Source organism: Lucilia sericata, unplaced genomic scaffold, assembly GCF_015586225.1.
Source record: "Lucilia sericata isolate MDLA Ls3-8-SP2 unplaced genomic scaffold, ASM1558622v1 Contig001058F_arrow, whole genome shotgun sequence".
Lineage (NCBI taxonomy): Eukaryota > Metazoa > Arthropoda > Insecta > Diptera > Calliphoridae > Lucilia > Lucilia sericata.
The window spans coordinates 26,583-52,333 of record NW_023995035.1 but is presented as its reverse complement, the minus strand read 5'-3'; the positions used below and the strand labels follow the sequence as shown (position 1 = coordinate 52,333).

General features: G+C 31.2%; 6 protein-coding genes across 6 annotated transcripts; 3 read left to right on the top strand and 3 right to left on the bottom strand.

Annotated features, from left to right (window-relative positions):
* The first annotated feature begins 759 nt into the window (after window positions 1-759).
* On the top strand, window positions 760-2,281 carry LOC119609770 (AH receptor-interacting protein). The gene is made up of 4 exons (XM_037964680.1): window positions 760-1,050; window positions 1,122-1,295; window positions 1,361-1,710; window positions 1,779-2,281. The coding sequence occupies exons 1-4, from the start codon at window positions 964-966 to the stop codon at window positions 2,119-2,121; spliced, it is 954 nt and encodes a 317-aa protein (XP_037820608.1). The 5' UTR covers window positions 760-963; the 3' UTR covers window positions 2,122-2,281.
* Window positions 2,282-2,767: 486 nt separating this feature from the next.
* LOC119609771 (BLOC-1-related complex subunit 5) lies at window positions 2,768-4,199 on the bottom strand. The gene has a single exon (XM_037964681.1). It carries the CDS (start codon window positions 3,927-3,929, stop codon window positions 2,913-2,915), a length of 1,017 nt encoding a protein of 338 aa, XP_037820609.1. The 5' UTR covers window positions 3,930-4,199; the 3' UTR covers window positions 2,768-2,912.
* A 526-nt stretch (window positions 4,200-4,725) lies between these two features.
* On the top strand, window positions 4,726-6,165 carry LOC119609764 (thymidylate synthase). The gene is made up of 2 exons (XM_037964670.1): window positions 4,726-5,019; window positions 5,081-6,165. Exons 1-2 carry the CDS (start codon window positions 4,869-4,871, stop codon window positions 5,890-5,892), a joined length of 963 nt encoding a protein of 320 aa, XP_037820598.1. The 5' UTR covers window positions 4,726-4,868; the 3' UTR covers window positions 5,893-6,165.
* Window positions 6,166-6,189: 24 nt separating this feature from the next.
* LOC119609763 (transcription factor grauzone-like) lies at window positions 6,190-8,329 on the bottom strand. Its single transcript, XM_037964669.1, has one exon. The coding sequence runs from the start codon at window positions 8,241-8,243 to the stop codon at window positions 6,489-6,491; it is 1,755 nt and encodes a 584-aa protein (XP_037820597.1). The 5' UTR covers window positions 8,244-8,329; the 3' UTR covers window positions 6,190-6,488.
* A 2,473-nt stretch (window positions 8,330-10,802) lies between these two features.
* LOC119609761 (transcription factor grauzone-like) lies at window positions 10,803-12,732 on the bottom strand. The gene has a single exon (XM_037964667.1). It carries the CDS (start codon window positions 12,689-12,691, stop codon window positions 10,913-10,915), a length of 1,779 nt encoding a protein of 592 aa, XP_037820595.1. The 5' UTR covers window positions 12,692-12,732; the 3' UTR covers window positions 10,803-10,912.
* Window positions 12,733-13,628: 896 nt separating this feature from the next.
* Window positions 13,629-15,604, top strand: LOC119609762 (transcription factor grauzone-like). Its single transcript, XM_037964668.1, has one exon. The coding sequence runs from the start codon at window positions 13,723-13,725 to the stop codon at window positions 15,490-15,492; it is 1,770 nt and encodes a 589-aa protein (XP_037820596.1). The 5' UTR covers window positions 13,629-13,722; the 3' UTR covers window positions 15,493-15,604.
* The last annotated feature ends 10,147 nt before the right edge of the window (window positions 15,605-25,751 follow it).

The following is a 25,751-nucleotide window of genomic DNA, read 5'->3' as shown; positions in this document are numbered from 1 at the left end:
TGTTACTTAAAGATCTACTGCCGATTTTAGGTTTTTTAAAAAACCCGGTTTTTGATGAAAAATATATGTAAGTGAACACAGATTTTATATAATTTCTTAATTAAAGCGTAATTTTAGTTTTAATATGTAAAGGGTATTTAAGATTCGGCATAGCCGAATATTGCAGTCTAACTTGTTTGTAATTTACGACAATTGGATCTTAGCTCCGGAACAACCTGAGTCTTACCCGCCCAAAGATTGTCAACTTGTCAGCGACATTTGTATCAACCGAAATTTGTTCGCCAGGAAAGAACTATCGGCCAAAGTCGAACTGTTACAACAAGTACATATTAATTAGAATATTTATATTATATAAATAGGTAAATTTTTAATAAATATAAAATTTTTTAAATCCCACTGTTTATAACACAAAAGTAACGACTTGAAAATCCTGTTACGTTTATTCTGACGATTTTGCTTTTTTTCAACAATTTGGCAACATTTAAAAAATAATATAATCTGGCAACGCAAACAACATCTACTTGATTTTTTAGTGAAGAAATATTCAACAAGTATTTTCTTCCCATTTATATTATATTCATAACAAACTTTTACTTACTTTTGTTTATTTAACACTAATATATAATTTATTTAACAAAAACTTTACTAATTATTAAACTTAAACACTTTTAAACGCAATTCCTTAAGCACACGAAAACAACATTTTAACAAACCGACGCCACACATTCAACTAATTGAGATACCGTTATAATTTCTCTGCTCTTTTGTTTCCATTTCATTTTGTACACACTGCAACTACAGCTAACTTCCGGATTGTTTATATTTGTATAGTAAACAGAAAAAATTAAACAGCTGTTTGATTAAAGGGTTTTTTTTTTGGTAAAGTGCAAAATCCTGGAGATTATTTTATTTTTGTGTTCTGTTATAAATATTTAAGTTATTTTAAACCATTTATCAACTAATATGGATACAAACATAGAAAATGCTTTAATACAAAAGAAAATAATTTCTCCTGGCAAAGAGTTTATGCCCCTTAAAGAAGGTACCAGGGTAAGTAGTAGTTTTGGATATACGACATGAAAAAATCAATAATTCAAGGACTTTTTGTTGTATGCTTAAAGGTCAAATTTCATTTTCAAACCAGGAAGTTAGATGGCACAGTATTGGATGATAGCCGTAAGCTGGGCCGTCCCATGGAATTGGTATTAGGCAAAAAGTTCAAATTAGAAGTATGGGAAGTTATAGTACAAAAAATGGCCTTAAATGAGGTGGCAAAGTTTACGGTGAACAAAAAGGTAGAGGAAACAAGTGTCGAAAAGGAAATTTTGAAAGATATTTTAATAATTGTCTATCATTGCAGTTAGTTTCTCAATATCCTTTTATTGCCAAAACCTTAAGAGATGTAGGCAAAAAAGTGGAAGAGCGCCGTCACTGCTGTGGCATGACTTTACAAAATGAAGGCTTGGGTTATAAAGATCTAGATGATTTACTCTCAAGTCCTTGTGATTTGGAATTTATTATCGATTTATTTAGTATAGAGAAACCAGAAGACTATAAAAAGGATACTTGGCAAATGAGCGATGAAGAAAAGCTAAAAACCTCTCTCAAACTTAAAGATGAGGGTAATGAATTCTATAAACAAAAACAATTTACCCAAGCAGAAGAGTGTTATCGTACCGCAGTGGGTTTATTAGAACAATTAATGTTGAAGTAAGTTAAACAAATATTCAAATTAAATCACATTTATCTACCTCTACAAAAAATAATTATTTTTTCAGAGAAAAACCCCATGATGTAGAGTGGAACGATTTGGCTAAACTTAAAGTTCCTGTTTTACTAAACTATGCTCAGTGTCGTCTTTTAGCACAAGACTATTATGCCGTCATCGAACATTGCAACGATGTTTTACAATTAGATCCCGATAATGTTAAGGCATTATTTCGTAGAGCCAAAGCTCACGTTGGTGCTTGGAATCCTCAAGAAGCTCGTGATGATTTCCTAAGAGCTGCTAAGTTAGATTCTTCGCTACAAACAACAGTTCATAAAGAATTAAAAGCCATCGATAGGATACAACATGAACGTGATCTAGAGGATAAAAAGCGTTTACAGGCACTTTTTTAGTGACTAAGTGGTATTTTTAGACTGGACGTAAAAATGGATAAAATATTGTGTATTTTTAATTGTTGTGACTAGTCCAATGTAATAACTTGCATTATAATCTTATAACAAAAAATCGTAAAAATTATAGATTTTATAATAAAGTATAATCGTACAAACTAAAGTAAATTCTTTATATTTTTCTTTACCCCAAAATTTTATTTTTTGATTAATATTCTTCTAATAGAAATAGTTCAATGTATTTAGTTTTTATAGAATATTTTTGACAAATTTTCTTTTCATAGAATATTTTCGACAAATTTCCTTTTTATAGAAAATTTTCGACAAATTTTCTTTTTATAAAGATTTTAAACAAAATTTAGTTTTATAAAAAATATTTGATAATTTTTTTTTACAATATCTTCCATTTGAAATTTTTCGAAAAAATCTGAATTTTATAGACAATTTTCGAAAAATTCTTTTTATATAAAATTACTATTTTTTAAAGAAAATTAAAAAAAAAAATGTTTTTTTTATGCATATTTCAAAAAATTCACTTTCTTATAAATTTTCGAAAAAAAATTCTTATAGAAAGAATATCTTTTTTATAGAACTAAAAAAATATTCCCGAAATGAATTTATTTAGTTTGATAAAGTATATATAGTTTATATTTGTATTACTTTGTTTTTAACAATTAATTTAGAGAGAGTGGTGGAAGATTTTTAAATAAATAATAATTTAAACAATAATTTACAAAAACTTAAAATTACTAAAAACTTTAATTAGAAATTCCATGCGAATTTATTCTCTTCAACTACAATCTTCTTAAACGCATTGAACCAGCAGCAGCTGCTGCTGCACCTTCAGCTTCACCACGCAATTTATTATCATCAGTACGCCAAACAAATGGTTCCAAACGATCTTCGACATCTAGAAAATTATTAATTGCCTCCAGACTGGCTAGATTATCGTTAAGTAGAGAATTGCAACGACTCAGTTGCTGGGATATCAAGCGCACTTTATTAAATTGCTCCGCATAGGCAGCATATGACTTTTGCATATCAACAAATGAAGCAAATAGTGTTGTTATAGAATTGCTTACGACCTTGGTGCGTTCCACCAGATGTGATTGTTCCTGGGCCACTTGTGTAGCACACATATTTAAATGTGTTTGCATGCGATTGCAAATATTTAGCAAATGCGGCTGTATTTGTAAACGTTCCAAACATTCAGCGTCTTTGGTAAATGTGGCCGAATAGACAGAATCCCTTAGAACGGGTAAAAATTGTGGTATACTTTGTAGTTGTTGCAATTCACTTTCGATTTCCTCATTGGCATCTTTAATGCCTGGCTTAACTATGACTATACTATGACTACCCACTGTAGATTGGGGTCTTTTGGGTTTTGCTGCTGTTTGAGGACGCCTTAAGACTAGAGAATTACGCTGTGTTGATGAACCAGTTAAACTATTCGCCGATTTCCCTCTTATTTTGGGTGAGTCACCTATGGGCCGATCAGTGGTATAGGAAACATAGGGCAAATCCGAACATACGCTCAAGGGAGGTGATGAGGGCCTACTCATTTCTGAGGTAGTGGGCGATGGCATTGGATCATTGCTGTGTTTTAATTTATTTGTTGTTGTATTTGTACTACTGTTAGGAGCTGTTGACTGTCTAAGCATAGTACGTTTTTTTATGGCTCCAGTAGCTGTAGCAGCAGATCTATGGCTAGAGCTTGCGGAATTTATATGATTGCCTTGTGGACCAAGGCTTGAATCAAATATTTCTCGTCCATCTGCCTCGGCTCTTTGTTGGGAATGTTCAGCACCCATTTTTCTGTAGTATTATTTACTCAATATGAATTTCTTATCGATTTTTTCTTTAACTTTTGTTTGAAGACAATATTTTCGTATTTCTTTTCTATCAGTTTATTTTTCAGTATTCTTTTTTTCTATCATTCTTTGTAAACAAAATTTATCTGCTTTTTTTATATTTTTATTATAAATATATTATGTTTTTATATATTTTTTTAATTTAAATAAAAACAAGAAATAATTTGCACTAGTTTTTTGTTGGTAAAATTTTCAAGTGCAATTTATAAAACGAATAACGTAATCAAAACAAAAATAATGATTATCTGTTACAGAAACACTTGGAATTGATATTTTAACCAGGTTGCCAGTATAAAATTAATTTTATTTTATCGTAAGAAAGTATGGTAACTTCAAACAATATTGTCACAGAAAATAATACATTCTAGGAGTTCTAATCACAGATTAACATTATTATATACTTACATACATACTTTCTGTAATATTTATTTAATTTCTACATTTTATATAGGTATTATTTGAAAATAACTACATTTTTAAAATCGATTAAGCAGTTCTTGAGATATTAAACTTTAATTTATTTATTCAATTATGTTAAAAATTAGCCATAATAGGATCCAATTACGCTATGTTTATATGAAAAAAATGTTTATAAAAAAATGAGGCCATTTAGAATTGTCTTTTTTTGGTTTTTTAGCTCTCAGCTTCCTCATTTCATTTAAAAACAACTGTGACTACTTTAAATTATACAAAATACGCTTTTTATACAACCTTTCAAAAAAGTTCAAGTGTTTGACATTTACACATTAAATTCATTCATACGTCGTTCAATAGTATACAAAATTTGGCGGGAAAAATAATTTGCAAAATAAGCATTTTGCATTTCGCTAAACAAATTGTAAAGTACATAATCTAAAGGTACAACACCCAGAATAAAATATGTCTCAAGTTGCAGAAAACTCGCTATTGAAAGAAAATGGAAATTTAAAAGATGTAGCAAAAGCGAATGGAAATAATGATATTAAGGAGGAGGATGAAAATAAAGGCGAGCAACAATATTTGGATTTGATAGCTCAAATTATTGAAAAAGGTTTGTTTTGAGTTCCAGGAAATGCTACATATTTTATTAATTTTTAATTGATTTCCTCTAGGTGTTGATCGTGGCGATCGCACTGGAGTGGGTACTGTATCCATTTTTGGTGCCCAAATGCGTTTCGATATGCGCAACTCTTTTCCTTTGTTAACCACCAAGCGAGTATTTTGGCGTGCGGTGGCTGAAGAACTTTTGTGGTTTGTACATGGTTGCACCGATGCCAAAATATTGCAAGAGAAGAACATACATATTTGGGATGGTAATAGCGATCGTAAATTCTTGGATAAATTAGGTTTTACCGATCGCGAAGAGGGTGATTTGGGTCCTGTGTATGGTTTCCAATGGCGTCATTTTGGTGCCAAATATCGCACTTGCCACGATGATTACTCCAATGAGGGTGTGGATCAGTTAAAGGAGGTCATCAATACTATACGTACTAATCCAAATGATCGACGTATTATAATGTCAGCCTGGAATCCTCTTGATATACCACAAATGGCTTTGCCGCCCTGTCATTGTTTGGCACAATTCTATGTGGCCAATGGTGAACTATCATGTCAGTTGTATCAACGCAGTGCTGACATGGGTCTTGGAGTGCCATTTAATATAGCTTCATATGCTTTACTAACATATATGATTGCTCATATTACCGGTTTGAAACCAGGAGATTTTATTCATACCACTGGTGATACCCATGTTTATAAGAATCATATTGAGCCTTTGAAGGAACAACTAAAACGTAAACCTCGTCCTTTCCCTAAATTGCTCATAAAACGTGAAGTTAAGGATATAGAGGATTTCAAATTTGAAGATTTTGAAATTGTCGGCTATAAACCTTATCCAAAAATTGAAATGGAAATGGCTGTTTGAGTGGGTTTGAAGTAAGCATTATTTTATTGAATCTTAACTTTTTTTAATGTAAAATATATAAGTATTATTTTTTAAGTTTCTTTAATTTGGTTTATGGCCCCCTATTCTTAATAGAGTATACATCGTAATTTAATTCGAAAGTAGTGTCTTTCGTAGAGAATTATGAGTTAACCACCCTGAATATAATTTTTATTTTCTGTCCGAATGGTCAGTCCAATTTTTTAGTTTATAACATGTTGAAAAAAATGTTTTTTTGTACTTACAATAAAAATAACAACTTTAATCAAAAATACATGAGAGTAAAATGTTAATGAGGGACTTAATCAAAATTCTATCCTTCTCACCTTCGTGAGAAGGACCCTATAAAAAATATATAAATAGAAATGATATATATATTTGACATTAAAATATCGATCCACTTTCGTAAGTTAATTTATTAACAAATACCATATCGGGACAAAATTTTGCAACAATATGATCGGTCTATAATAAACCATAGTCTAGTCTATATCTAGTCTATCACTTTCTGAAATCAATCGAAAATAACTCAAAAATTGATTTCTCAAATTTATTTAAAAAAATTAATACACCTGTATCTATACTAAATTTTCTGGGCTATTCTGGATTTCGGCCACACCATTGGTCACGTTCACACACTTCACACCCTTTTCATTCAGCTTCTTCAAACGTGCCTCTTCCCATTCCTGGCGATGGGCTATTTTGCGATGTTTATGCATATTAGCATTTGATATAAAGGTACGGGGACAATGTGGACATGTATATAATGCTTCGCCGGTATGTGTACTTAAGTGTTCCTTTAGCTCCAGAGGGCGTCTAAATGCCTTGTCACACAAATGACAAGCATGTTTACGCTGCATAGTGTGATTGTACTTAATGTGCATACGATGAGCATTAAGATTTGGCGAAACTCTGGAACAATAGGGGCATATCTGTTCCTGCATATTTTCTTCCAAATGGCGCATTTTCATGTGTCTTCTTAGACCGTATTTGTTTGTTAGTTTAACACCACATATTTCACAGGTTACCAAAGAGGGCGTCGTTCCATCGTGTTCTTCCATGTGACGTATAAATGAAAAACGATGCCGAAATGACTTGCCACATATATCGCAAATTTTGTCATATTTCTTTTCATGCGTTAAATCTTCATGTTGACGGCGTAAATAATCGGAGGCGAATTTCTTGTCACATTGCGAGCAATTATAGTGTCTTTCACTCTCTGGCACATGGCTTAATTTATGACGTTCGAAGACGTGTAGCTTAAAATACGATTTGCCACATTCATTACAGTTAAATTTGCGTTCGCGCGTTTGATGTATTTCTAAATGGATTTCCAGGCCTCGGCGTGTGGCAAACACTTTTGCACATTCTGTGCATTTAAAATAATTTGGATCTTTATGTACTCTTAAGTGATCGATGAGTAAGCAGCTTTTAAAGTACTTTTTACCACAACACATAGTATAACCCTTAGTATTGTGTTCATTGCGATAATGCTGTTTAACTGCACGGAAATCGTCTAGAGCTACATTACAAATACAACATTCCAATTTATGTTCACTATCAGTGAAAATATCAGATTTAACATTTTCAGTAGTAGTGTTAACTTTCAGCTCTTCCTTGGTCTTATTTTGTTTTACTTTCTTTGGCGTTTTTTTAGCATCAGGGTCAAGTTTAGTTTTTCGTTTGGTCTTTTCTCGGGATTTTACTTTTCTAGATTTTTTTATGAGCTGCTTATGGCCTTCATCATTTCCTAACTCTTCCAAGACTTTTTCTTCGAAGACTTTACAATCTTCAAAATTTTGTACATCTAATGCGTCAAAGCATAAAACGTCTTTATTATTACAAATTAGATCTTCCTCCAACTGGCCATCATTATCATCAGGATTAAAGTAAAATTCTCTTTTAACTTCTAATAAATTCATATCGTCATCTTCAAGATTTTCTATGGTTTTAATTCGTTTCCGAGTTTTAATTCTTTCGCTCGCTTTGGCAGAATATTCCACTGCATTTTCCGACTCCTGTTTAACGTCGACATTGTCAGTTTTCTCTCCAGAACTTGCTTGCCCTAGAGATATGAAAATAGTTTGATAATCTCTGTGCGCTTTTTCTACTTTACAATAAAAGCTATGAAAGGTTGATATTTCCTGCCAACATTGACGACAAATCCATGGTAGAAAATCCTTGTTCACAGATGAAGGTTTTAAATACCACCACCACAAATGTTTTTCAATTATTCGTTGTATTTTTCCTTCAATCCATTCGCTGGACATAGAAGTAATACGGGAAAACATGTCATCGTCATTCGTTTCTAAACAAATTACGCAATTGTCCATTTGATGGATTTATTTTTAATAATAATTAAATTTAAGAAGAGTTTTGGATTTTTTTTGTTTGTTTTTAATTATTGTGCAAAAGGTAAACAAACTAATCAAGTTGCCAGATTAACAAAATTCCATAAAAGTCCCTTGTTGAAGAATTTAATTTATCTACGTTTGGAATATTCGACCGTTCAAGGGTTACACATTTTACATATTTTGGTACTTTTTTCATATTTTGTTTCTATTTATTGAATGAATACATAACGACGGGCTCCCTTCCCCCACTACAATATTGCAATTTTTTGGAATAAAATTACTGTTACTTCAATAGAAAAAAAAGTATCAAAATGGGTATAAACAGGATTTTTTATTCAAACTTATTGAGCCAATTTTGATAAAATTTGGACATTTGGTACATATCCTAAATGGGTGTAATTTGGAACTCCGGTAACAAGGACTATTTTTGGTACTCTTTTTATAAAATTAAACATTCTGAGCTCTGAGTAAATACAAAACTGTATGAATGATTTTTCGTACATTTTGATACTTTTGCACTCCTGAGTATATGAGAATCTATAAATGGAGATAGTTTGGAACTTTTTCATTCTTCAACTTGTACTTTTAGAAATTTCTATAATATTAAACCTGGCAGACTCCTGAGTGAATGAAAATCTATAAATGGGTACATTTTCGATCCTTAACTAGTACTTTTTAAAGATTTCATAATAATGAACCAAGATATTAAACAGGAAGAACCCTGAGCAATTGAATCTATAAAAAGGACAAAATCTATAAATGTTGACTTTTCGTTACAGAGATACATAAATGATGATGATGAAAATTTATAAAAGGGAACTTTCTGATATGTCAGATATATGTACGTATAGGTATGTATGTATATGTATATTCGCCTGATTGAAAATTTACAATAATCCTGTCTGTTCTGTAAACCGAATCCGAGTAAATTTCTCATTTAAAAACGAATTCTCGTATTTTTTCTCGTATTAAAACCGAGTACACAAATCTAGTCGAAAGTAAATCGATTTTAATTTTATTCAAATAAATTAAATAATTATTTTTTGCGTTTTCTAATATAATTGTAACTTAATATAAATGCTATGGGCATACTAAACTCTTTTGCATTTAAAATTCGATTATTTTCCGAATTTTAGGTTCAAATAAAAATCCGATTTGCACAACACCAATCTCGGTTTTGAAACCGAATCGATTTACAGAACAGACATGAATATTTATTTCCATTAGGATGAGGGTAGCAAAGCTCACTGGTTATAGCTAATTTTAGATATAATTTTCTATAAATCATTCATTAACTGGTAGCAATGTCTTATCTACATTAACGTTGTCATCCTCAACACGATTTAAAACTTTTCCCAGGAGAACATATTGTTTGTGAGCATTTTCTACTTTGCGATAAAATGTATGGAAGTTGGACAGCTCCTTCCAACATTGACGACAAATCCATGGTAAATCATTAGCTGGTGTTTGTTTCATATACCACCACCACAAATGTTTCTCAAATATTCGTTGTATTTTCCCTCCAATCAATTCACTGGACTGGGCAGTTATTAGGGTGATCGACTCGAATATCGAATAACCCGGTTTTTTCACTTTTTAAAAACCGGTTTCGAATACTTTCATTTGCTTTGTATTCAAAGATTATTTAAATTAAATTTTGAAATAAATAATAATACAGCCCGTCTAAATTTTAAAAATATTCGAGTCGAGGAACTAAGATATAATTTTCTAAAGCACTTTTTTGATTTTCCTAATTAATTAAAAAAATTTATTTGTAAAATTGATAACTGTTTGATAAAATTTTATCAATCTTAAGATTATATTCCAATTACAATAATTAATTTACGGCTGAAATATTATGGAAGTGTTGGTTGGAATGCCTATGAAAATTTCCTAAACAGGGCAGAATAAGCTAGGATTACATAGTACCTTATGTTTAACAGAAGTGTCCCACTATTTTCCTAATTTTTTATATTAAAGAAATAATGTAAATCAGACGACTAGATCTAAAGTTATAATCTGTTAAACTGTTAAAAATCATTTCGAGCCTGTTTTATCAATCAAATTTAAACATAAACATTAATTTTTTTTCAAATATATATATTTTTTTATTTATAATGAAAAACCGGTTAACCGATTTTTTCTGAATTTGAAAAATATCAACAGGTTTTTTTGAAATGTCAACTATTCGAACTATTCGAAAACCGGTTTTTGGAAAATGTCGAATAATCGATCACCCTAGCAGTTATACGGGAAAAAGAGTCGATATTAGATTCTAAACAAATTTTGCAGTTGTCCATTTGATGGGTATATTTTAAACGGAAACTAAATTATAATAACAATTTTGATGTTTTGTTAATATTAGAGTAAAAGGTAAACAATCTAACAATATTACCAGATTATTTCTTATGATGCTAGCTAGGGATAGCTTAAACCGCAAAAACATGTTAAAATATTAAATTCTGAGGCAAAAATCGTCTAAATAGGGAAATATTTCGTTTTATATATAAAAAAAAAAATAATAATAAAAAATTTGTAATAAAAATATTAACAATTTATTGAGCTATGTACATACATATGTATGTACCAGTATATTTACACTTTACAATATCAATACACAACTAATTTCCTTAAGAGCAAACCTTTAGTTATCTCACCATACCATTTCCTTCAGAACATTCTAAAGCAGTCGCAACGTCATCATTTGTGGTGGCACTGCGATTTAAATGTTCTTTAATTGTTAGTTCTCTCAATTTTTGATCATTTAATTTTTTTAATCTTGATTCTTGCCATTCCTTGGGATGGGCTGCTTTACGATGTTTATGCATATTTGCACTTGAAATAAATGTTCGCGTACAATGGGGACAAGTATACAATGGCTCACCGGTATGAGTACTTAAGTGTTCTCTCAATTCGAGAGGACGTTTAAATTTCTTCTCGCACATGTTGCAAGCATGTTTACGTTCCATGGTATGTGCATAGTTTACGTGTTGACGATGGGCATGCATATTTGGTGATACCTTGGAACAGTAGGGACATCTTTGCTCTTGTTGATTTTCTTCTGTGTGCATTTTTTTCTTGTGACGATTCAATAGATATTTACTGGTCAATTCGACTCCGCAAATATCACATGGGACTTTTTCAAGCGGTTTACCATTATGTTCAGCCATATGGCGTGTGAAAGAGAAACGTTCACGAAATGTTTTACCACAAATATCGCATATTTTTCCGTATTTATTTAGATGAGCGAAAGCTTTGTGCTGGTTCACCAAATATTCGGCTGCAAATTTCTTATCACATTCATCGCATTGAAATTTCCGATCCTCTTCGGGAACATGTGACAGTATGTGACGATCGTAGACTGCTTTTTTAAAAAATGATTTATCACATTTCTCACACCGAAAGATTCTTTCACGCGTCTTGTTCGCCTGTTTATGAAATTCAAGATGATTTTCGTAGCTCAAGCGATGCGCCAAAATACGTTGGCAAATTGTACATTTAAAATAATTTGGATTTTCATGGACTCGCAAATGATCGGCCAGTGGTCCACGATTGTAAAATTTTTTATTACAACACAGTGCATAGCCGAGAGTTTGATGTTCAAGGCGATAGTGGGTTTTCAGTTTTAGGAAATCTTTTAGGGGTATATTGCAAAGATGACAAAAAAGTTTATACTTACTTTGTGCTAAGTATTCATCATTCATTCGTGTTATTTCTAATTTTGCCCGGGAATCGATATTCTTAGTTGGAGATAGTTGTTTTTTAGGGATTTTGTGTGAAATCCTTTGAGACTTAAGTTGATGTTTTTTAATTGTTTCTTTTTGCTTCTTCGTTGTAGTTGTTTCATTGCTATCAATATTGACATCCCAATTATTACCACACGAATCATTACTCACACTATTGCTTATTTCATCATCATCACTATTTCCCAGTAAATGTTCATCTTTAACAGATTGTAATGCAGGCAGTTCATTTATTTCTATACTTTCACTAATTACTGCTGAATTGTTATTTGGATTATTTTTCTTAAACATGTCCAAAGACACCAAGTCTTCTTTTAGTGTTGTTTCTAGGGTGTTATCAATTATCTTAAATTCTTCTTTTACTGGATACAAAAACATTGTGTTAGCGACATATTCAATATTATCCTTAGTACCACCTTTAAGCTGCGGCCACTTTAGTAGATCATATTGTTTGTGTACGTTTTTTACCTTCAGATAAAATGCATGAAAGTTAGACAGCTCTTGCCAGCATTTACAACAAATCCATGATGAGCCATCGGCTGGTGATTGTTTCATATACCACCACCACAAATGTTTTTTAATAATACAATGGATTCTACATTTTTGCCACTCAATAGATTGAGAATTAATCCGGGAATATCTATCGTCATTTGTTGACAAACAAACCACACAATTATCCATCATAGTATATTTATTATTGTGATTTCAATTAGAGATTTCAAAATTAACATTTAAATTTAGCGATGGTATTTACTTATTGTAGATGCAACGATATGGATTAACATTAGGGTGCTATAAATCGACTTTCGAATAATCGAACAATCGACTTTTGTCGAAAAAAGTCGAAGTCGACTATTTTGTTCCAAAAAAGTCAATAACTCGACTATGGTCTGTGAAAAAAGTCGAAAAGTCGACTTTGTTAATAAAAGTCGAAAAGTCTGAAAGTCGAAACAAGTCGACATGTCGAAAAAAGTCGATAAGTCGAAAAAAGTCGGAAAAAGTCGAAAACTCGAAAATTGTAGAAACAAGTCAAAAATAGTCGATAATCTTAAAAAAAGTGGAAAAAAGTCAAAAATTCTACAATAGTCGGGAAAACTCGAAAAAATAGTCAAAAAGTCGATAAAATCAAAAAGTCGGAAAAAGTCGAAAAGTCGGAAAAAGTCGAAAAGTCGAAAAAAGTCGAAAAGTCGAAAAAGTCGGAAAAAGTCGAAAAGTCGGAAAAAGTCGAAAAGTCGATTATTTATAAAATACTTATAGTCGAAAAGTCTAAAAGTCGACTTTTAATTAACTGAAAAAAGTCGAAAAATCGACTTTTCATAAAATGCAAAAAGTCGAAAAGTCGACTTTTAACTAAATGAAAAAAGTCGACTTTTCGTTTCAACTATAGAACCCTAATTAACATTCCTTTACAATATAAATAATTATGTTATTATATAAATATTTGAGAAACTATTAATTTTTTTTGCTAATTTAGCTTTAAAATGTTTCTTTTCAAAAATAATTAAGCATTTTAAAACTATATTTCATAATTTTTATCATAAAATAGTTATCGATTGCTTTTGAAAGATTACTAAATTAATTTCTGTTAATTTGTTTGAAAACAACCTGGCAACCCTACTTATTAACATCAGTTTGTTTACAATTGTTATGTCTATAGACATAACCTATAGGTTACTAAAAATTACGAAAAATTAACTAAAAAACTATTCCCAAAAATGGATAATTGCATAGTTTGCTGTAAATCAAATGAAGATTTATTTTCTCGTATAACTACTCAATCCATTGAATGGAAAGAGTGGAATATACAGCGTGTTATAGAGAAACATCTGTGGTGGTGGTATTTAAAGCCAGCCTCTAGTAATGGATCAGAACAATGGATATGTCGTCAATGTTGGCAGGAATTATCAGTATTTCACAATTTTTATAAAAAAGTTGAGAAAGAGCACAAATTATATGATAAATTCTTATTATTACAAATAAAAAGTGATACTGACCAAGTGGCAATTCAAGATATTAAAGTGGAGGAGCAGCATTTTGAAAATGGATCTTCAATACTTGAAGAAAATACAATACATTTAAAGAATACGAAAAGGGGAAGAAAAAAGAAAACTGTATATGAAACAGATAGTATACAATTAGAAGAACTAAATATTGTAGAAATCAAGAGCGAAAATATCCTCCGTGATACTGTTGAGGAGCCAACTTCAGAGGAGATTTGTTTATCAAATGACAGCGCAGATAATACACAAGAAGAAAATGACTTAAAAGATTTAAGAGATTATGATAAACATGTACCAAGTAAAAAACCTACGGGGAAACGTCACACTACATCTAAGGCTGTTACTAAATGTAGAAAAGAAAGCAGAATAACTAACAAGGAGAAGAAAGCAAAATTTGTAAAGAATGAAAACAATTCAAGGAATAAAAATGACGAATTCCTGGCAGACTATGGTTTTGTATTGGCCTGTGGTATTTGCAATGACATTCTAGATTCCTTTAGTAGCCTTAAGATCCACTTTCGCGAGAAACATAACACAGTGGCTTATGCTATGTGCTGTAATAAGAAGTTTTACCGACGAGACGTTTTGGTTGATCATTTAAATGTCCATAAGGATCCGGATTACTTTAAATGCCAGAAATGTGGCAAAACTGTAACCACCCGTTACAGTTTAACAAAACATATGGAAACTCACCAATTATATGAAACTCAACAGAATTTGTTCAATTGTGACAAATGCGACAAATCCTTCTTAAAAAAAATTGTTTTTGAACGTCATGTCTTATTGCACATTCCCGAAGAAGAGCGAAAATTCCAATGTAGCATGTGTGTTAAGAAATTTGCTACAGAATATTTACGTAAACAACATATCAATCATACACACTCGAAAATATACACCAAAGTATGTGATGTATGTGGTATAACAATTTGGGATAAATATTCGTTTAATCGTCACATGGCCGAGCATAATGGTGTAAAGCCAGTTAAATTCAAATGTGATATTTGTGCTGCTGAATTAACAAATATATATTTTCTAAATCGTCACAAGAAATTGATGCATACCGTACAACAAGAGCAAATATGTCCTCATTGTTCGAAAATATCACCTAACTATGTTGCCCATAAAAATCATATTAAATACGCGCACACTTTGGAACGCAAACATGCATGTCATATGTGTGATAAGAAATTCCGTAGACCTAAAGAATTAAAGGAACATTTAAGCACTCATACTGGCGAGCCATTATATACATGTCCTTACTGTCCCCGTACATTTATATCGAATGCAAACATGTATAAACACCTTAGGCTGAAACATGAGATGGAATGGGAGAAGAGACGCATGAAGAGGGATGCAAAATCATTAGCTTGCAAAGAGTTTCTTAAAACAGTTGTATCACAACAAAGTGAAACTTGCAGCTATGAAGAAATAATGGAGCTTGAGAGCAGTGATGTTGTAAAAGATTTAACAGAATTTAACATTTGAAAATAAATATGTATATGTTTTTAGAGTTTAACTGTTTATGGTATAAAAAGTATGTATAAAAAAAGTTATAAATTTTTAAACTCAATAAATTTGCCTGTTGGGAATTGCAAAATTGTTAGTGGTTAGAGTTCTAGTCTAGTAGAGGTCGTAGGTGTATTTCTTCGCATTAATCTAAAAATTATATTAATATTTCATACTGAATTAGTAATTTCAGTTAACACTATTTAAAAATGTATATGTATCTTTATTTTTTAAATATGTATAAATATGACATTAGATCCAACTAATTTAAAAGATTGATGTAGCACAGTGTTAGTGTTGATTATCGATTGCTTTAGAATACACATCTCTAGATAACCCATATGTTTGATTGTGTTGCCAAGTACTTAAATTTGTAAACCCATTTGAAGCCCCTAATATTTCCAAATATGTATTATGAACACAAGCATTTTTTCTTCTAGATCATCCTAATACTTTTTTGGACTTGCTTGAAGATGTTTATAAATGGTAAAGATTTTACAAATATGTATGTGAAAAATGTATAACAAGTTTCTTAAGTCTCTAATAGAGACTATATTTGTATACATATATATGTATTAGGGTTCTATAGTTGAAACGAAAAGTCGACTTTTCGACTTTTTGCATTTAGTTAAAAGTCGACTTTTCGACCTTTCGACTTTTTCCATTTTATGAAAAGTCGATTTTTCGACCTTTTTCATTTATTTAAAAGTCGACTTTTAGACTTTTCGACTTTTAGTATTATATAAATGGTCGACTTTTCGACTTTTTCCGACTTTTAGACTTTTTTCGACTTTTCGACTTTTTTCGACTTTTCGATTTTTTACGACTTTTTACGACTTTTTGACTATTTTCGACTTTTTTCGACTATTTTTTTACTTTTTTCGAGTTTTTCCGACTATTTTAGAGTTTTTGACCTCTTTTCCACTTTTTTAAAATTTTTGACTATTTTCGACTTTTCGACTTTTTCCGACTTATCGACTTTTTTCGATTTTTCGACTTTTATTTACAAAGTCGACTTTTCGACTTTTTTCATAGACGATAGTCGAGTTATCGACTTTTTTGGAACAAAATAGTCGACTTCATACCCGTTAATAAAACAACCTTTTGATAAAACAGCAAACCCTAACAGCTGTTTTTGATTGTTGTGTGGTGAGTTTCTGTAAAAACGTAAACAAATGAAAAAAAACAAATTACTAGACATATTTATCTTGTGCTAAGAAAAATTTATGTATTTTAATAATGTTTTATAGCCAGTGCAAGTGTTCTTGGTGTACACCATCTACCCCAATAATAATCCCGGTTTCATTAGAATCAAGTATTTTTAAAACGGCCATATATAATGTGCAATTCATTCTATATGCCATGACTGGTTGAAAGAGTCACGGAATCCATCGGAGATCAACCTAAAAAATGAAAAAGGGGTGGATTTAACTTCTTGTTCCGTTCATATGGGACAAGATTCGAGCCTCATCGTATCAGTTCGCCAGATACCTCATTAGTGTATATTGCAGGGTCCTGGTACCCAACACAGCCTTATTGTAAACGGTCTCATAATAATACTTCGATCTTTTCTTCATTCTACGACTATGCAAGAATACAGCTATGACATATTAATGCTTTAAATGCAGCATGACTATCAACCTAAAATCTTACCAGAGACCGGCGAACAATGTGATTCCCTATTAGTTCCGTCACTTTCAAGATCGCTAAATCACCACTTGGAAGACACAACCCATCTGGGTGTCAAGGAACATTTTACACCGTTTGTAACACATTGAAATATTGGTCTAATATCCATAAAAGTATATGCTGGGATCTTATTACAGTCTAAGATTGAGTTTGTTATTGAAAATGGACAATATCGGTATACGATAAACTCATCAAGGAGCCAAGGAACTTTTACACCGAAATATTGGTCTAAAATCCATAAAAGTATAGACTAGGATCTTAGCCAATATTTGCCAAAATATTTTTAGTTGATGGAGTTTATTATTGAGCTTCAATATTCCAGTATAGCGAAGAAGAACGACAAAAACAAGTTTTATAGGAACTAAAATCTTTTTGCCAAATTTTATGAGGATCAGGAAATTATTTTACAAGATTTATATGATCCAAAACCTTTCTGGGTTGGTTCAAAATTGACCCTACCCCCATATAAGTTCCCCTTCAGAAAAAGATATTAACTCCAATAATTATAATAAAAATACCAATATAGCAAAGAAATTCCACATAAACAAGGAGTCAACATCGTTTTGTCAAATTTAAGGGGATCGGTCCATAATTTAACCTATCCCCGATATAAGGTCCACCTCGGGAAATTACTACCACTCATAACTGGCTTAAAAAAATAGCTATAAAATTCGACAACAACTTTTATATGAAACAAAATTTATCTGTTGAATTTTGTAAGGGTCGGTCCACAGTTGACCCTACCTAAAATCTCAAACAGATTATGCCATCCGATTTCTACACTTCCAACTTAAAGTTCTATATATGTTTTTATCGTGCACAAGATCTTCCGATAGCAGTTATGTATAATTTTCTATATACGGATATAGTCACATTTTTGTAAAAAAGTTTGTTGCTGTAGTACACACCCTAGAACGATGAACTCCACAAAACAAATTATGCCATCCGATTTGTATATTTCCAACTTAAAGTTCTATATAGGTTTTTATCGTGCACAAGATCGTCCGATAGCAGTTATATATAATTTCTATATACTTCCATAATAAAATTTTTTGTCAAAAAAAGTTTGTTGTTGTAGTACACACCCTAGCACGATGAAATCAGGAAAAAAATATATGCCATCCGATTTCTACACTTCCAACTTAAAGTTATATATAATTTTCTATATATTTCCATAATAAAACTATGTAAAAAAAAGTTTGTTGTTGTAGTACACACCCTAGAACGATGAAATCCGAAAAAAATGTATGCCATCCGATTTCTACACCTCCAACTTAAAGTTCTATATAGGTTTTTATCGTGCACAAGATCGTCCGATAGCAGTTATATATCATTTTATATATACTTCCATAATAACATTTTTTGTAAAAAAAAGTTTGTTGTTGTAGAACACACCCTAGAACGATGAAATCCGGAAAAAAATGTAAGCCATCCGATTTCTACACTTCCAACTTAAAGTTCTATATAGGTTTTTATCGTGCACAAGATCGTCCGATAGCAGTTATATATCAATTTATATATACTTCCATAATAACATTTTTTGTAAAAAAAAAGTTTGTTGTTGTAGTACACACCCTAGAACGATGAAATCCGGAAAAAATGTATGCCATCCGATTTCTACACTTCCAACTTAATGTTCTATATAGGTTTTTATCGTGCACAAGATCGTCCGATAGCAGTTATATATCAATTTGTATATACTTCCATAATAACATTTTTTGTAAAAAAAAAGTTTGTTGTTGTAGTACATACCCTAGAACGATGAAATCCGGAAAAAAATGTATGTTGTCCGATTTCTACACTTCCAACTTAAAGTTCTATATAGGTTTTTATCGTGCACAAGATCGTCCGATAGCAGTTATATATCATTTAATATATACGGCCATAGTAACATTTTTTGTAAAAAAAAGTTTGTTGTTGTAATACACACCCTAGAACGATGAAATCCGGAAAAAAATGTATGCAAAATTTTTTGTAAAAAAAAAGTTTGTTGTTGTAATACACACCCTAGAACGATGAAATCCGGAAAAAAATGTATGCCATCCGATTTCTACACTTTCAACTTAATATTCTTTATAGGTCTTTATCGTGCACAAGATCGTCCGATAGTAGTTATATATCAATTTATATATACTTCCATAATAACATTTTTTGTAAAAAAAAGTTTGTTGTTGTAATACACACCCTAGAACGATGAAATCCGGAAAAAAATGTATGCCATCCGATTTCTACACTTCCAACTTAAAGTTCTATATAGGCCTTTATCGTGCACAAGATCGTCCGATAGTAGTTCTATATCAATTTATATTTACTTCCATAATAACATTTTTTGTAAAAAAAAAGTTTGTTGTTGTAGTACACACCCTAGAACGATGAAATCCGGAAAAAAAAATGTATGTCATCCGATTTCTACACTTCCAACTTAAAGTTCTATATAGGTCTTTATCGTGCACAAGATCGTCCGATAGCAGTTATATATCATTTAATATATACGGCCATAGTAAAATTTTTTGTAAAAAAAAAGTTTGATGTTGTAGTACACACCCTAGAACGATGAAATCCGGAAAAAAATGTATGCCATCCGATTTCTACACTTCCAACTTAAAGTTCTATATAGGTCTTTATCGTGCACAAGATCGTCCGATAGCAGTTATATAACAATTTATATATACTTCCATAATAACATTTTTTGTAAAAAAAAAGTTTGTTGTTGTAGTACACACCCTAGAACGATGAAATCCGGAAAAAAATGTATGTCATCCGATTTCTACACTTCCAACTTAAAGTTCTATATAGGTTTTTATCGTGCACAAGATCGTCCGATAGCAGTTATATATCAATTTATATATACTTCCATAATAACATTTTTTGTAAAAAAAAAGTTTGTTGTTGTAGTACACACCCTAGAACGATGAAATCCGGAAAAAAATGTATGTCGTCCGATTTCTACACTTCCAACTTAAAGTTCTATATAGGTTTTTATCGTGCACAAGATCGTCCGATAGCAGTTATATATCATTTAATATATACGGCCATAGTAACATTTTTTGTAAAAAAAAAGTTTGTTGTTGTAGTACACACCCTAGAACGATGAAATCCGGAAAAAAATGTATGCCATCCGATTTCTACACTTCCAACTTAAAGTTCTATATAGGTTTTTATCATGCACATGATCGTCCGATAGCACTTATACATCATTTTATATATACGGCCATAGTAACATTTTTTGTAAAAAAAAGTTTGTTGTTGTAGTACACACCCTAGAACGATGAAATCCGGAAAAAAATGTATACCATCCGATTTCTACACTTCCAACTTAAAGTTCTATATAGGTCTTTATCGTGCACAAGATCGTCCGATAGTAGTTCTATATCAATTTATATTTACTTCCATAATAACATTTTTTGTAAAAAAAAAGTTTGTTGTTGTAGTACACACCCTAGAACGATGAAATCCGGAAAAAAATGTATGCCATCCGATTTTTACACTTCCAACTTAAAGTTCTATATAGGTTTTTATCGTGCACAAGATCGTCCGATAGCAGTTATATATCAATTTATATATACTTCCATAATAACATTTTTTGTAAAAAAAAAGTTTGTTGTTGTAGTACACACCCTAGAACGATGAAATCCGGAAAAAAATGTATGTCGTCCGATTTCTACACTTCCAACTTAAAGTTCTATATAGGTTTTTATCGTGCACAAGATCGTCCGATAGCAGTTATATATCAATTTATATATACTTCCATAATAACATTTTTTGTAAAAAAAAAGTTTGTTGTTGTAGTACACACCCTAGAACGATGAAATCCGGAAAAAAATGTATGTCGTCCGATTTCTACACTTCCAACTTAAAGTTCTATATAGGTTTTTATCGTGCACAAGATCGTCCGATAGTAGTTCTATATCAATTTATATTTACTTCCATAATAACATTTTTTGTAAAAAAAAAGTTTGTTGTTGTAGTACATACCCTAGAACGATGAAATCCGGAGAAAAATGTATGTTGTCCGATTTCTACACTTCCAACTTAAAGTTCTATATAGGTCTTTATCGTGCACAAGATCGTCCGATAGTAGTTCTATATCAATTTATATTTACTTCCATAATAACATTTTTTGTAAAAAAAAAGTTTGTTGTTGTAGTACACACCCTAGAACGATGAAATCCGGAAAAAAATGTATGTCATCCGATTTCTACACTTCCAACTTAAAGTTCTATATAGGTTTTTATAATGCACGAGATCGTCCGATAGTAGTTATATATCAATTTATATATACTTCCATAATAACATTTTTTGTAAAAAAAAAGTTTGTTGTTGTAGTACATACCCTAGAACGATGAAATCCGGAAAAAGATGTATGTCATCCGATTTCTACACTTCCAACTTAAAGTTCTATATAGGTCTTTATCGTGCACAAGATCGTCCGATAGTAGTTATATATCAATTTATATATACTTCCATAATAACATTTTTTGTAAAAAAAAAGTTTGTTGTTGTAGTACACACCCTAGAACGATGAAATCCGGAAAAAAATGTATGCCATCCGATTTCTACACTTCCAACTTAAAGTTCTATATAGGTTTTTATCGTGCACAAGATCGTCCGATAGCAGTTATATATCAATTTGTATATACTTCCATAATAACATTTTTTGTAAAAAAAAAGTTTGTTGTTGTAGTACATACCCTAGAACGATGAAATCCGGAGAAAAATGTATGTTGTCCGATTTCTACACTTCCAACTTAAAGTTCTATATAGGTTTTTATCGTGCACAAGATCGTCCGATAGCAGTTATATATCATTTAATATATACGGCCATAGTAACATTTTTTGTAAAAAAAAGTTTGTTGTTGTAATACACACCCTAGAACGATGAAATCCGGAAAAAAATGTATGCCATCCGATTTCTACACTTCCAACTTAAAGTTCTATATAGGTTTTTAAAGTGTAGAAGATCGTCCGATAGCACTTATATATCATTTTATATATACGGCTATAGTAAAATTTTTTGTAAAAAAAAAGTTTGTTGTTGTAGTACACACCCTAGAACGATGAAATCCGGAAAAAATGTATGTCATCCGATTTCTACGCTTCCAACTTAAAGTTCTATATAGGTTTTTATCGTGCACAAGATCGTCCGATAGCACTTATATATCATTTTATATATACGGCTATAGTAAAATTTTTTGTAAAAAAAAAGTTTGTTGTTGTAGTACACACCCTAGAACGATGAAATCCGGAAAAAGATGCATGCCATCCGATTTCTACACTTCCAACTTAAAGTTCTATATAGGTTTTTATCGTGCACAAGATCGTCCGATAGCAGTTATATATCATTTTATATATACGGCTATAGTAACATTTTTTGTAAAAAAAAAGTTTGTTGTTGTAGTACACACCCTAGAACGATGAAATCCGGAAAAAAATGTATGCCATCCGATTTCTACACTTCCAACTTAAAGTTCTATATAGGTTTTTATCGTGCACAAGATCGTCCGATAGCAGTTATATATCAATTTTTATATACTTCCATAATAACACTTTTTGTAAAAAAAAAGTTTGTTGTTGTAGTACACACCCTAGAACGATGAAATCCGGAAAAAAATGTATGTCATCCGATTTCCACACTTCCAACTTAAAGTTCTATATAGGTTTTTATCGTGCACAAGATCGTCCGATAGCAGTTATATATCATTTTATATATACGGCCATATTAACATTTTTTGTAAAAAAAAAGTTTGTTGTTGCAGTACACACCCTAGAACGATGAAATCTGGAAAAAAATGTATGTCATCCGATTTCTACACTTCCAACTTAAAGTTCTATATAGGTTTTTATAATGCACGAGATCGTCCGATAGCAGTTATATAGAAATTTATATATACTTCCATAATAGCATTTTTTGTAAAAAAAAAGTTTGTTGTTGTAGTACACACCCTAGAACGATGAAATCTGGAAAAAAATGTATGTCATCCGATTTCTACACTTCCAACTTAAAGTTCTATATAGGTTTTTATCGTACACAAGATCGTCCGATAGCAGTTATATATCATTTTATATATATGGCCATAGTAACATTTTTTTTAAAAAAAAAGTTTGTTGTTGTAGTACACACCCTAGAACGATTAAATCCGGAAAAAAATGTATGCCATCCGATTTCTACACTTCCAACTTAAAGTTCTATATAGGTTTTTATCGTGCACAAGATCGTCCGATAGCAGTTATATATCATTTTATATATACGGCTATAGTAACATTTTTTGTAAAAAAAAAGTTTGTTGTTGTAGTACACACCCTAAAACGATGAAATCCGGAAAAAAATGTATGTCATCCGATTTCTACACTTCCAACTTAAAGTTCTATATAGGTTTTTATCGTGCACAAGATCGTCCGATAGCACTTATATATCATTTTATATATATGGCCATAGTAACATTTTTTTGTAAAAAAAAAGTTTGTTGTTGTAGTACACACCCTAGAACGATGAAATCCGGAAAAAAATGTATGCCATCCGATTTCTACACTTCCAACTTAAAGTTCTATATAGGTTTTTATCGTGCACAAGATCGTCCGATAGCAGTTATATATCATTTTATATATACGGCCATAGTAAAATTTTTTGTAAAAAAAAAGTTTGTTGTTGTAGTACACACCCTAGAACGATGAAATCCGGAAAAAAATGCATGCCATCCGATTTCTACACTTCCAACTTAAAGTTCTATATAGGTTTTTATCGTGCACAAGATCGTCCGATAGCAGTTATATATCAATTTATATATACTTCCATAATAACATTTTTTGTAAAAAAAAGTTTGTTGTTGTAGTACACACCCTAGAACGATGAAATCCGGAGAAAAATGTATGCCATCCGATTTCCACACTTCCAACTTAAAGTTCTATATAGGTTTTTATCGTGCACAAGATCGTCCGATAGCAGTTATATATCAATTTTTATATACTTCCATAATAACACTTTTTGTAAAAAAAAAGTTTGTTGTTGTAGTACACACCCTAGAACGATGAAATCCGGAAAAAAATGTATGTCATCCGATTTCCACACTTCCAACTTAAAGTTCTATATAGGTTTTTATCGTGCACAAGATCGTCCGATAGCAGTTATATATCATTTTATATATACGGCCATATTAACATTTTTTGTAAAAAAAAAAGTTTGTTGTTGCAGTACACACCCTAGAACGATGAAATCTGGAAAAAAATGTATGTCATCCGATTTCTACACTTCCAACTTAAAGTTCTATATAGGTTTTTATCATGCACGAGATCGTCCGATAGCAGTTATATAGAAATTTATATATACTTCCATAATAGCATTTTTTGTAAAAAAAAAGTTTGTTGTTGTAGTACACACCCTAGAACGATGAAATCTGGAAAAAAATGTATGTCATCCGATTTCTACACTTCCAACTTAAAGTTCTATATAGGTTTTTATCGTGCACAAGATCGTCCGATAGCAGTTATATATCATTTTATATATATGGCCATAGTAACATTTTTTTGTAAAAAAAAAAAGTTTGTTGTTGTAGTACACACCCTAGAACGATGAAATCCGGAGAAAAATGTATGCCATCCGATTTCCACACTTCCAACTTAAAGTTCTATATAGGTTTTTATCGTGCACAAGATCGTCCGATAGCAGTTATATATCAATTTTTATATACTTCCATAATAACACTTTTTGTAAAAAAAAAGTTTGTTGTTGTAGTACACACCCTAGAACGATGAAATCCGGAAAAAAATGTATGTCATCCGATTTCCACACTTCCAACTTAAAGTTCTATATAGGTTTTTATCGTGCACAAGATCGTCCGATAGCAGTTATATATCATTTTATATATACGGCCATATTAACATTTTTTGTAAAAAAAAAAGTTTGTTGTTGTAGTACACACCCTAGAACGATGAAATCTGGAAAAAAATGTATGTCATCCGATTTCTACACTTCCAACTTAAAGTTCTATATAGGTTTTTATCATGCACGAGATCGTCCGATAGCAGTTATATAGAAATTTATATATACTTCCATAATAGCATTTTTTGTAAAAAAAAAGTTTGTTGTTGTAGTACACACCCTAGAACGATGAAATCTGGAAAAAAATGTATGTCATCCGATTTCTACACTTCCAACTTAAAGTTCTATATAGGTTTTTATCGTGCACAAGATCGTCCGATAGCAGTTATATATCATTTTATATATATGGCCATAGTAACATTTTTTTGTAAAAAAAAAAAGTTTGTTGTTGTAGTACACACCCTAGAACGATGAAATCCGGAAAAAAATGTATGCCATCCGATTTCTACACTTCCAACATAAAGTTCTATATAGGTTTTTAAAGTGTAGAAGATCGTCCGATAGCACTTATATATCATTTTATATATACGGCTATAGTAAAATTTTTTGTAAAAAAAAAGTTTGTTGTTGTAGTACACACCCTAGAACGATGAAATCCGGAAAAAAATGTATGCCATACGATTTCTACACTTCCAACTTAAAGTTCTATATAGGTTTTTATCTTGCACAAGAT

What these genes read in the sequence shown, in the direction of transcription:
- LOC119609770 (XM_037964680.1), top strand. Translation starts at nt 964, where the DNA reads ATGGATACAAACATAGAAAATGCTTTAATACAAAAGAAAATAATTTCT. An exon ending in CCCTTAAAGAAGGTACCAGG is followed by an intron (nt 1,051 to 1,121) that starts GTAAGTAGTAGT and finishes GTATGCTTAAAG; the next exon opens with GTCAAATTTCATTTTCAAAC. An exon ending in TTAGAACAATTAATGTTGAA is followed by an intron (nt 1,711 to 1,778) that starts GTAAGTTAAACA and finishes TTATTTTTTCAG; the next exon opens with AGAAAAACCCCATGATGTAG.
- LOC119609771 (XM_037964681.1), bottom strand. Translation starts at nt 3,929, where the DNA reads ATGGGTGCTGAACATTCCCAACAAAGAGCCGAGGCAGATGGACGAGAA.
- LOC119609764 (XM_037964670.1), top strand. Translation starts at nt 4,869, where the DNA reads ATGTCTCAAGTTGCAGAAAACTCGCTATTGAAAGAAAATGGAAATTTA. An exon ending in AGCTCAAATTATTGAAAAAG is followed by an intron (nt 5,020 to 5,080) that starts GTTTGTTTTGAG and finishes GATTTCCTCTAG; the next exon opens with GTGTTGATCGTGGCGATCGC.
- LOC119609763 (XM_037964669.1), bottom strand. Translation starts at nt 8,243, where the DNA reads ATGGACAATTGCGTAATTTGTTTAGAAACGAATGACGATGACATGTTT.
- LOC119609761 (XM_037964667.1), bottom strand. Translation starts at nt 12,691, where the DNA reads ATGATGGATAATTGTGTGGTTTGTTTGTCAACAAATGACGATAGATAT.
- LOC119609762 (XM_037964668.1), top strand. Translation starts at nt 13,723, where the DNA reads ATGGATAATTGCATAGTTTGCTGTAAATCAAATGAAGATTTATTTTCT.